The sequence below is a fragment of the Triturus cristatus genome, chromosome 2_1 (assembly GCF_964204655.1).
Source record: "Triturus cristatus chromosome 2_1, aTriCri1.1, whole genome shotgun sequence".
Lineage (NCBI taxonomy): Eukaryota > Metazoa > Chordata > Amphibia > Caudata > Salamandridae > Triturus > Triturus cristatus.
Window position 1 is genome coordinate 3,543,797 of NC_140581.1, and position 12,991 is coordinate 3,556,787.

Genomic DNA, 12,991 nt, shown 5'->3' on the forward strand with positions numbered 1-12,991 from the left:
GTGCTTCATAACCTGACTTCAGTCAAGCTTACACGTCTTCATTAACTAAACGAGCTTGCAGTGGTTTGAAAAGTATCATTATAGTAACGTATCTCGTGAACGAAAGTGGCTCCTGCTTTGCTTTTCAAATTGTTTGACTTCCTTTGTTTGAGACCATCTTTTTCAGTTTGCAAATTTTTCTTTTTTTTCCAAGAACTTCTCAAACTGGCAAGCAATTTGTTTTCATAAACCTACCAACACTGTGCCAATCCTACATCATTTTGGGGGTGGCTGTTGTAGTTGTGAGGGTCTCCACATATACATGTGTTCGAGGGCTGTGAGGAGCTACACCCACAGGTGTGTCTGAGGGGACACGCCCACAACACACCACCTCCCCCATAAATACATAGCACTGCCTAATAGTTTTATAGGCCTTCCTCAAACGCTAGTGCCTGAGAGCTGTGAAGTGGTGCACGCACACACACACACACAAACAACTGCATCTGAGGGCTGTGAGATGATACACACACGTACAAAACGCATTGTCAAAGAGCAGTGAGTAGCTACACGGGCACAGAAACCCGTGCTTGAGGGCCTTAAACCCCCACACACAGACACTGCTGTGTGTGCCCTGGCACTAGTGTTTGTGGAGTGTGAGTAGATCCTAAAATGCACACTGCAGTGTCAGGGGTTGTGTGCAGCTGCTCGATATTGCTCACAAAAATCCCTTGACACATACACCTTTGCTTGATGCTGTGCATGTCCCTGTGCTTAAAGACTGACTGATACTTGTTCTGTGAAGGGGTGGAGTGTCCCTTGCTTTACAGGGACCAGAGCCCTGGGAATTGTGCCTAACTCCCAAAATCTTTTTTTAACAGACCCATCAATATCTCCACCAGGACGAGGCACGACTGCGTCATTTATTAGGAAAGCAGGAGATTCAGTGAAGACTGCGGCCTCCTCTCCCCAGAAGAAAAGAACACGGGGGAAGGCTGTGTCCTCACCTCATCAGAGACCGAGGAAGCAGGAGAAGGCTTCCTCTAAACCTCACAAGAAGCCAGGCAGTGGTGCACCTCAACGGAAAAAAGCTGATCATAAATCGGGTGTGTTTCTTCTCCTCACTGACCTGTCTTACTGATTGAATCGTGCCCACAGTTTGTTGTGATAGTGAATGCTAGACACACACTTCTTAGCTTTGGTAGATGTGACATTTCATCGTAGAGGCTTCCATCGTGACTGGTCCAAAGCTACCAGAAGATGATGTATGTGTCTGTGTTTATAAAGTACAAACATTGCTGTAAAGCAGCGAAGACCTGTACATGACAGTGTGGATGTGAAGCTGTCCATAGGAGTATGAGGTGCATGCCCACTTACATGCAAAGCAGGGAAAACAGACCTGTTGTGTCCCTCGAAACTTCAATAAATTTACCTGCAGGGAATTTGTTTTAGGAATGTTTTGCAGTGTGAATCTTTCTGGATTCACTATGCTTCCCATTATTCCGCCATCTAGTGGTTGGGTCCGAAATTGTAGTCTTTTTTCTCTTTTTTTTTCCGTGGCCCAAGTGGCTGTCGACATACCACCATTTGGTGTCCTTCATGACGTCGACGTGCTTCCTCCGGAAGCTCCCACCTTTGGTCGCCATCTTCAGATTCTTTTTTCCGCCGTTGGGTCTGGATCGTTACCAAAGAGTTCCAGAGTTTTTAGTAAAGGAATCAACGGAAATTGGGAAAATCGACGAAATCAAAGGATTTTCATCACACCCGACTACAAGTCAGGTAACCGGGACTATGAACTAGAAGAATTTCTCACGGGATCTCGAGGTTAACCCGAGAATGCACACACAGTGGAGCTCCCTGAGCGCAGGAATGGACAAAACCCCCTTCAAATTGCCACCACAAACAAGCCCAGGAGGACCAGCATCCAGTTTGCAACCTCTGCCTGCCGCACGACCACAACAGCGAGGACTGCAGCGCGTGCTCGGCGTTCACACCCAAGACCCTCAGAGTAAGGGAGAGGCAGAGAAGGGCGAATTGCACCATTCATGGGCCACCTCCATCGCTCCGAGACTTGGGCCTCTCCTGTGGGGAGGAGGACAACATCGCCGAAGGGCCAGAGGACTGCACTGTCGTCTAAGTCCAAAAGAAAATGTCGAAGGAGATAAGAGTCGATGACCCCCCCCCCCCCCTCCCCCCCCCAATCACCCGACAGACACTCTAGAGAGTGAGACTAAGTCCTCGAAGGGAGCATTGCCGTCGAAGCACTTGACAAAAGAAACTGCACACAGGGACAAACAGCCCAGCGGATCCTTCGAAAAGGACTCCCAGACGCCGAAGACCCATGAAAAATGAAGGTCGTCGAAGGAAGCCCCCGAAAAGGACTCCTCGACGCTGAGAAAAGAAGGGTCAACCACTGCTTCCACGACCTCGAAGCGAAGCGCTGAAACTCTAGACGCCGAACAAGCTGCCGAGATGGAGAGGAAGAAGAGGAGGCTCATGGCCGAAATGGCGAGCATCCTACAGCAGAAAAAGGACTTCGACAAGATGATCCAGAACACCATCCTGCCGAAGCCCGCGGCCAAGGTCGAAAGGGGCTCCGAAGACCCTGAACCGCTGAAAACGCCTGAACTGGTCAAAGAACAGGAGGAAGAGGCCCTGTATTACTTCGAGGGAAAAGGTGAGGAGGAACAACTAACCTACCAGGACTCGACGTCCTCAGAGGCGCAAGACTTAGAGTGGCATGACCTAGATGCCGAAATACCAGAAGAAGGAGTAGACACATACCCTTCGAGGTCTTCACCACCAGAACATATAGGTGGTCAAGAATGCTGCACAGACCTATGGAGTGAAATTGGAGGAGGAGAAGCCCAAGGCTTGTTTTCTCCTGGAGACTCTGTTACCTACACAAGCAAGGAGTCCATTCCTGCCCATGCTCCCTAGTGTGCTAGACCAGGGCAGAGAGGCTTTCAGGGAGCCAGCTGTATGTAAATCAGTGACCCCGAGAACAGAGAAGTACAACCACTCCTCAAAGGACCCTGCATACATTCAGGGATCGGTGCCAGCTGATTCAATAATTGCTGCAACAGCTAGGAAAAGGGCCAATGTGCCCACAAATGCCGGACCACCTCCTGACAAGGAGAGTAGGAGGATCGCCAAATCAAACGCCCTAATCAACAGACATGCATACCAGCACTGGGAGCAAGTAGGGCAACTCCTGAAGCATCCACCGGATCAGTACCAGCAAAGGGCAACCCACCTGGTAGAGGAAGGGAAGAACATGGCGAACACATGTTTAAAGTCGGCCTTGGACGCAGCGGAGACGTCCAGCAGGCAGATGATGATTGCGCTGACGGAGAGAAGGCACGCATGGCTTAGGATTTCAGGCTTCAAGCCTGAGGTACAGAACAACATCCTGAACACGCCCTTCAACGGAGAACAACTTTTTGGAACACCAGTTGACAAAAAGTTAACAACTCAAAAAAGACAACAAAACTGCAAGGTCAATGGGAGCACTGTAGTTCAGAGGGATGAGAAGGGGCGCACCCACAAAAAGGCCTAATGGTAGGGGAGGCAACCAACCGAGCACCTCGCACCAAACCTCTAACAAGGCTATCAGGAAACTACAAGGGACAGCAGCAGCAGAACTGGCAGTACCAGCCACGAGGCCAGTCCTTTCGAGGTCGTTCAAACGGACAAGGACAGGCACGGAGAGGAGGGCAAACGCCCACCCAGAAAACACTTCTAGGGGGCATCAAAAGAGAAGAAGGGTCTAAGGACAGACCGTTCCCTGAGCGTATAACACCAGCAGGAGGCAGAATAAGGGATTCCCCTCCCCCCTTCCCCCCCCAGGTCACGACGGACAAATGGATACTAAACATCAAACAATACAGCTACTGTATAGAACTACTTAAACAGCCTCCAAACAACAAGGCGCACTCACTACTAGAGGAACAGGAACTGCTCAACAAAGAGGCAATAGAGATAGTACCATACAAGGAAAGAAACAAGGGGGTTTATTCAAACTACTTCCTCGTACAAAAGTGGACGAAACACTGAGGCCTATCCTGGACCCAAGGTTCTTAAACAAGTTCATAAAGACACAAATATTCAAAATGACCTCTCTACAAGAAGTAATACCCCAGGTACAGGAAGGGGATTACATGGCAACTATAGACTTAAAGGACGCGTGCTTACACATCCCCGTCAACAAAGAAAACAAACGCCTACTAAGATTTGTAATCAACAAGACTCACTACCAGTTCACAGTGCTCGCATTCGGGCTCAAATCAGCACCAAGGGTGTTTACAAAATGCCTAGCAGCAGTAGCAGCGCACCTAAGGAGGCATGAAATACATGTATACCCTACCTCGACCACTGGCTCGTGAAAGCAAGCTCCTACAGCCAGTGCAAACAGCACATCCAGCAGGTGATACAAACACTGATCCAACTAGGGGCAGAGATCAACACCTTACAAGGCAATGTGTTCCCCAGCACAAAGAGGATTTCGGCAATACTGAAGGAAACACATCTGTACCGCAAGGGGCAAGTTCTGACAGTGAGGACGGTGAGCAAACTGATGGGAATGATGGCGTCATGCATACACCTGGTCCCAAATATTCGACTCCACATGAGACCATTCCAGGAATGGATAAAGCAGCAATGGTCACATGCAACTGGGAGTTGGGAAGATCTAGTGGTTGTCACACACGCAGTGCATCAGAGAATAGCGTGGTGGAACAAGGAAAACATATCACAGGGGAAACCATTCAGACAGCCAACTCCAAGAGTGACCATAACGACAGACACCTGCCAGCTGGGATGGGGCGCACACATGAACAAACTCAAGGTGAGGGGACTATGGTTGCAGCAGGATGCGGTGAAGCACATCAACTACCTGGAACTAAAAACTGTGTTCCTAGCCTTAAAAGCCCTTCTGAAGGAGCTGTACGGAAACAGGGTGTTGATCCAAACGGACAACACAACCACCATGTTCTACATCAACAAACAAGGAGGAACACAATCAGTTGCACTATCAGGGCTAGCACAGGAAATATGGACATGGGCCATCCCACTGAGAATAGACCTACTAGCAATACATCTCCCAGGGAAGGAGAATGTGGAAGCCGACCGACTCAGCAGGCAGACGTCAGCATCCCACGAATGGGAGATCAACCAACAGGAAATAGAAAAACAATTCCGGAAATGGGGTACACCGTAAATAGACCTATTTGCAACACACCAAAATGCAAGATGGCAACACTTCGCAACCAGACCATCGGTCCCAAGGGAATGCGCTATGGATAATTTGGTCAAAGATATTTGCATACGCTTTTTCCCAGATACCACTGATATACAGGGTACTCCACAAATGCAGGATTAGCAACATGTCGCTAATACTAATAGCACCAAAGTGGGCCAGACAGTCCTGGTTCTCACAAATGGTGAAAATGGCGCAAGCACCAGCACACAGATTCCCAAGAAGAAGGGACCTGTTAACAATACAGAACCGAAGGTTGCTACACCCAGAGCCAGAGAGCCTCAGCCTAGCAGCAGGGCTCCTGAAGACCTAGAACAGAGAGGCCCAGCCTAGCAGCAGGGCTCCTGAAGACCTAGAACAGAGAGGCCCAGCCTAGCAGCAGGGCTCCTGAAGACCTAGAATTTGCACACCTCAAATTGCCAGCAAGCACAATAGCAGTACTCAGGGAGGCAAGGAGACCTACCACAAGAAAGTGCTACGTAGCAAAATGGAAAAGATTCTCCAAATGGTGTATTAGAGAGAAACTACAAAGAAAATCACAAAGGAATCCACAGTACTAAAATACGCATTTACTACAAAGTAAACTAAGCTACACATCCCTAAGGGTGCACTTAGCGGCGATAGTGGCTTACATAAGAGGAGAAACGGGGGAAGTTTCTTCACCTCCCAAGTAGTAAAGAGATTTCTAGAAGGAGCAAAGAGAATCGCACCTCCAAACAGAATGCCAACACCAGCATGGAACCTCAACATAGTGCTAACTCAATCGATGAAGGCACCATTTGAGCCTATTCACAAGGCTACACTGCACATCCTCGCACTAAAGACCGCATTCTTGGTAGCTATCACATCACTACGAAGAGTAAGTGAATTGCAAGTGCAAACACTTCAAGAGCCCTACCTGCAAATACACAATGATAGGATTGTAATGAGAACAGACCCACACTTCATGCCAAAGGTGGTGTCACGGTTCCACATCAATAAAACAATTAAAATACCTAGTTTTTTCCAAAAACCAGCCTCAAGCACGGAAAGAGCGCTTCACACACTGGACGCCCGGAGGGCTGTAATGCACTATATAGAAAGAACAAAGGAGTGCAGAAAGACAAAGCAGCTCTTTGTTTCCTTTGCCAGCAGTTTTTTAGGACTACCAGTGACCAAAAATACCATTGCACGGTGGATTGCACAAACCATACAACTCTGCCACAAACAGGCAGGACAACTGTTACAAGGAGCAGATCATGCTCACTCAACAAGGAAGAAAGGAGCAACAATTGTGTTTCTGGCAAACACACCGTAATAAGGACAAACCGCAACAAAGTCTATGCACAGCATAGTGAATTCAGAAAGATTCACGCTGTCGGTGTAATTTTGCAGCTTGAAGACTTTCTGGATCCACTAGTGATCCACCCTCCTCCGCCAGAAAGATGAGAAAGGAGGAAAGGGATTAGAACTGGAGAATCACCTTAAAAGATAAAGGGAAGAAGAGAAATAACACAGGACAAGAAAAAAGAATCTGAAGATGGCGACCAAAGGTGGGAGCTTCCGGAGGAAGCGCGTCGACGTCATGAAGGACACCAAATGGTGGTATGTCGACGCCCACTTGGGCCTCAAAGGGGAAAAAAAGACTACAACCCAACCACTAGATGGCAGAATAATGCACAGCATAGTGAATCCAGAAAGTGTTCAAGCTGCAAAACTACACTGACAGATAAGAAACTATACGTTACTTTACCTGTCAAAGACACGTGTATTTAGACACCAGGAACCTGACCTAGTGTTTGAAATATTTTTATTAGAAACAGTTCTAGTTAAGCGTACATGAAAAAACATTACACTAGCTATTAAAAGAAGTGTTGCTGTTATAAAAGAGATAACCATTACAAATTAATGGGGTAACCCAATCATAGCCAAAGGACCTGGGTACAGTATAATATGAAAAGCAATTGGTCCTAGACTGATTTAGGAAAAAACGCAAAGTGAGGGAAATTCATCGTATCGGGGTTGCCTGGTTGGTCAACCGCTGGTAATGAATACTAAAAAATCACAAATTTGAAAAATTCGCACCCTGAAAGAAAGAGGAAAAGTATATATATATAAAATATATAGCCTACACCCACAATTTTCTGTTACATGTAATCATTTTTTATATTTTTCAAAATTTAATGCAAATAAACCGGTATAGACATTACCACACAAGTTTGAGACATAAACCAATTGCTCAAGGGGAAAGGAGTGGTGGAAAGATGTGCTCATGCTTGGAAAGGAAGGGTGAAAATCGCAAGCATTAGAGTATAAAGATATTTCCTGTTTGTGGTTGATGCTGGTTATAGAGAACCAGTACTGTATGACCTGTCCACAACATTATTTTTTACAGTACATTTTTCATTATTCTGTAGGTGCATGAATGCAACATCTGATAATAGGGCAGTGATGGTAAAAAGTGGTCCAGGCACTTGCTTGGGAATATGCGTTGACGTTTCAAATTAATCCATATTCCTGTGAGATTTCCACCGCTAACACCTGCTCCTCCTTCTGGATCCCGATGGAGCAGCAGGTGTTAGACATAGCACTGGCAATCTCGCAGGAATATGGATTAATTTGTTATTCTGTGTAATTCTTGGGTATTGGATACCCTGTTGGACATTACATATATTTGGATGCCCTGAGCGCGACACGCCGCATTCTTGCGGACTATTCACCGCATGGGAATAGTGACCTGGGGCGCCCCTCCTTGGCACCAGGATAAGGTTTATGTATTTGTTTGTATAGCACCTGAATCGACCCCCGAATGGGTATCTATGCGCTTTGGACGGGCGGCAGAACATGAACATAGGTTGCCTCACACTCCCCTCTGTCCTGAAGAAGACCCGCAAGCGGAGGTCCTAGGTTACCTTCTGCACACTAGTCGGGTCGAAACGTCGTCGCGTATGCCAAGCAAGGGCCTGTACCACTTCTGACCACTCCTGCCTTAGTGCCTCTGTGTTGACTAAAACCAATTTATATTTTACTTCATTGTTGCTAATATTCCAATAATAATGACTGATACTGTTCCTTTTATAGTCACTATTTTGTAGATTGCTTTTTATTAATTTATTTAATCTATTTACATTCCTGATTTTGCAGCTATTAATTCCATTTGCATTATCAGGTATTGGGTTTGAATACCTATTGACCCATCTCTACAGTGTGTTGCTACATTACACTATACCGTCTTCCATTTAATGTGTTTCTCGTGAGTGACGGGATCAGTTTTATTTCTCACTCTTCCTTCTCTCACTTATTGCTATTTCTCTTGGTCATTATTTTATTATCTTGTATCTGTAGGCATTACAATCCTGTAAGAAAGTGGCTCTGTATATACTGTTCCCAAATAGGTACAGTGTGTACAGAGTCCAGAGTCCCCAGAGGTTTGGCAGAGGCTACAGTTAGATATAACCTTACTCTGTAAAGTGGTAGCTTGGTCGAGCAGTAAGGCAGTATCAGAGGACAGTGTAAAGCATTTGTTGTACACACTCAGTCAGCAAATGGTCTCACACACTCAAGAACTGAACTCTAGGCCAATGGTTTATATAAAAAATATATGGTTGTTTTATTTTAGAACCAGCGATAGGTATCAAAATATACTTTCTCGAAATGAGATGCTTTAGATAAATACTTTTCAATAGGCAATAGACTTTTTAATGTAATGTTACAGTTGTTGCAATAGGCAACACAATTCCAAACACAATTATACTTTGAGCTCAGTGGGAATTTCTAGTTAAATACAATAATTACTTTTTGGATTACTTTTCTTACCACAGCACTGGATCCTAGATTCAGTCCTGGCACAGTTCCTGTAAACACTTGAGTAAAAAGGTTTTGGTTACAGTAGTGATTTTTAAGGCATATTATTGTATTTTAAAAGTTGACACTTAAAAACTTTTCACATAGAATCACCAATGTTATCCTATGGGAGGAAATTCACTTAGCAGGTAAGTGGGGTTATGGTTACTTTTCTAACTCCGTGTTGGATCCTGGAACCAGCACTGGGGCATCTCCTGTAAACAGTTGAAAGAATGTGATTTTGTTATACAGGCGATTTTTAATGAATATTTGTAAGGTTGCAAAATCGACAGAAGAAATTCTGGTGAAAACCAGGCAATGTTATCCTATGGAAGGAAAATCAAGTTTAGGTAAGTACGGTTGTAATTACTTTTCATGGTCAGTGCTGGGCACCATGATCCAGCACTGGGATCTCTCCAGATAACAGGTGAGTAAATTCGTTTTCGTAATTTGGCTGATTTTAGATGAATATTTTAAAGTTTCAAAACTCGACACTTTGAAGAATTTCCCAGTGAAACCAGTCAATGTTACCCTATTGAAGAAAAGTGAGTTATCAGCTTTTGGGTAAGTACTCGACTGGCGGAGTTAAGGTTCTGGGCATACACTCAGGGGTCTCACAGGGTCAGGTAAGTACAGTTGTTACACCCTAAGCGGCTCAGGGGCAGCCGGGTGCAGAGTGAGTTAGGCCCAATGTTATCCTATGGGAGGCAGGAGGCCTTTGGTTGGTGGCTGCTGGCTAGCAGGCCACGCGGCTGTGGGAGCTGGGCTCCTGGTCACTTGCTCAGGGCAAATGGGGAAGTAGATCAGAGTAGAGGTGGCACTGCCAGGGGCATTCGGGCGGCTGGGTGCAGGGTGCTTTTGATCCTTCGGGCGCTCAATGGATTGCAATGGAGAAGCTCAAGAACGAACAAAGGCTGCAAGCTCGGGGACGAAGATTCTTCAGGTGCGACCATCGCTTCGAGAGGCAAGTTTAGGTAGGCACCCAGGAATTGGGCACAGGGAGCCGCAGGGCGCCGGGTGCAGAGGTGCCTTTTGATGTCGGGAAATCTTACCCTCTGCTGGTCGCGGTTGGCGGGGGGGGGGGGGGGCCCTGGTTCTGAGGCTGCAGGCGTCAGGAGCGTCAAGGTGGGTCCTTGGGTGCTGGATTCGGGGTCACAGTCGCCGGGGGGATCTCCTCGTGGTCTTTGTCCACTCCGGCACAGGCCAGGCTTGGCAGGTGCAGAGTGTGCAGGGTTCGCGGTTCCTGGCTGATGCCAGGGGTCAGTTACTTGCTTTGAGCAGAGCCACTGCTCGTAGGAGTCCCAGGTAGTCAGAGTCACAAGGCAGTCAGGTCCTCCGGGGTTTTTGAGGTTTCTGGCCACTGGAGATGTCAGAGTTTAGCAGGAGCAGGTTCGAGGGTCGACAGGCCGGTAGGGCTGGGGCCAAAGCAGTTGGTTTCTTCCTCTTGTTAGCAGCTGCACAGCAGGTATTCTTGGGCCTTGTTCTTCTTTCGGAATCTGGATCTAAATACTAAATTTAGGGGCGTTAAACGTAGGTAAAGGGCAGGGACCAATGGGTCCCTTCCCTGGGGTGGGTACACCCCCTATCCTGCCACTTTCCTGTGGGAGGGGGGCAGTAGCCTAGTCCTGATTGGGGTGGGGTTGGTAGAGGCTGGCACACCCCCTTTCCTTCCTTGGTGTTTCCGGCCAGTCTTCCCGATAGAGTGGGGGTCAGAACCGGTAGAGGCCAGTTGCTGAGTGCAGCAAGTGGCCTGGAGAAGCTCACAAATGCGGCATGCCTTTGAAGCTTCCCCCTGCCCATCCTGGGGAAGGAGACCTAGCACCTCGCCCAGGATGTGCATTGTTGAAGGCCGAGGAGAGCGGATGGCTCTCTATCCAGGGGTCCAGCAACATGTCTGCTGTATGGCAGCCTAGGCAGCCCCTCAGACAAGACGTGGATTGTAGGTTAGGCTCAGCGGGCATCTCTAAGATGCCCTCTGTCGTGCATTGTACATTAAATCCCACACTGGCATCAGTGCGGGTTTAATGTGCTGAGAAGTTTGATACCAAACTTCTCAGTCTTCAGTGTAGCCATCATGGTGTTGTGGAGTTTGTGTTGACGACCTCCCAGCACCATATACTCTTAATGGCAGCACTGCATTTACAGTGCCTAGGAATGGACCTGGGTACTGTATGGGGCACAGGGCTCATGCACCTGTACCCACACCACTGGCATAGGGCACCCAGCTAGAGGGGTGACGGAGGTATGCCAGGGAAGTTTTTGTAGTGGGCATGCACACTGGGATATGTGCCATGTCGACTCTCTGTTTTGTTCTGCACCCAGACACTCAGCCTGCAAGGCAAGTGTGTGTGTCAGGGTACAGGGCCTCTAAGAGTGGCACAATAAGTGCTGCAGCCTTTAGGGGCCTTCTCTGGTCACAAGGCCCTGGGTACCTCGTGTACCATTTACCAGGGACTGACATGTGGCCAGAGAAGCCAACTGGGTTTTGGCTGTTAGGCAGTTTTTAGGGAAGGAACACAGGCCCTAGGCACCTGATTGGCAGGAGCCCAGGGCACACCAAGGAAACGTACATCAGTTATCAGGCAAAAAGTGGGGGGGGTTACTGCAACAGAAACCCACTTCCTTATAAATCCTCTCAGAATAAAAGAACTGGAATTTACTCCCCTTAGTTGCCCTTACTTAAGATTGAAGAAGCGAGTATTGAATCTTAGATATTAAATGTTAAATATTAAAGGCATGTATACAAATCTGATGTATTGAGTCCCCCTGGGTGTTTGGAGTCCATCTCTAAGATATATTGTGTCTCTAATCTTCTTAATTTGATCTGTGTTACCCCCTCTTCTACTGGGGGGTACTGCATCAATAAGGTAATAGCTGAGACCTTGGCTATTTGAATGGTAGTGCTCTTTGAAATGACGTGCTACCGGGTATGTATTGTCTTGATTTGCTATTGCTCGCGATGTGCTTGAAGTTTGGTACTCCCTATATATTGTAGGCCACATGGGCACTGCAGCACATATACCACGTGGTTTGTTTCGCAGGTTAAGAGTTTTGAGATTTTGTGTTCTCTTGTACTGAACGGGGTCTTGCAAGTTTTGCATTTGTAAAAGCCTTTGTGTGACAACAGCCAGCTAGTCCCTTCAATTACTTCAGGACTTGTTTTCACTAAATTATCTCTCATGGAGGGTCCCCTACTATGCGTGATCGATACTTTCCGCGGTAACAAGGGTCCTATCACTGGGTCACTCAATACTAAGGGTCAATTGCGTTAAATCTTTGACCTCTGACTCCTTTCCTGTTTACTGAACCCCATGATTATCCTGAATTTTTTGACCTCTTGTTTCTTTTTATTTTCAAGTTGATCCGGATAACTCGTGCGAGACCCTGAGTAACTCTGCCCTCTCATATGTCAATATTTTATGGGAGTAGCTTTGCTAGCTACTTAGGCAGATTTCAGGACCTCGCTGTTGCTGCCCACTCTTCTCAGTGTTAGCATTTCCCCATAAGGGATGCCGATCACCAAATGCCTGGGATGGGACCTGCTGGCATGAAGATTGAGCTGCGATAAATCCTTGTCTCAAACCTGTCATTTAGTATATACACCTGAGAAGTGTCATTGATGGTTGCAGCGAAGTGCACGTTGATATCATTATTATTGATCACTGCCACAAACTCGGTTGCTTAAATTTTAAATAAATCGCCAATATAATGGAGCCAAAGCCTTATGTTACTGTTGTGAGAATTTGGCCTGGCATATGCTGGTCACTAGTTATAGTGGCCACCTTGCACCAGTCCAATTCGACTCTTAAGGTGATAGGTTTAAAAGCCAACCTTTAAAGAAAGCGATCCTAGTGGTGGCTGTGGAGAGCAGCCTTCAGGCTAAGTTTTATTGTTTTACCATAGATAACCTCTTGAATGACCAAATAAAAGAGTAGT

The 12,991-nt window shown here is 46.9% G+C and overlaps 1 protein-coding gene across 10 annotated transcripts in view; it reads left to right on the forward strand.

Moving 5' to 3' along the window:
* LOC146863585 (uncharacterized) overlaps positions 1 to 12,991 on the forward strand; it is a 218,748-nt gene that overhangs the window by 61,405 nt on the left and 144,352 nt on the right. For 6 of the 10 annotated variants that reach the window (XM_085627473.1, XM_085627498.1, XM_085627482.1 and 3 more), the window contains one exon: positions 858 to 1,082. The exons of the other annotated variants lie outside the window; for them this stretch is intronic. In XM_085627473.1, coding sequence (XP_085483599.1) covers positions 858 to 1,082 — 225 coding nt within the window. The remainder of the gene's footprint in view (positions 1 to 857; positions 1,083 to 12,991) is intronic. 10 annotated transcript variants of the gene reach the window in all.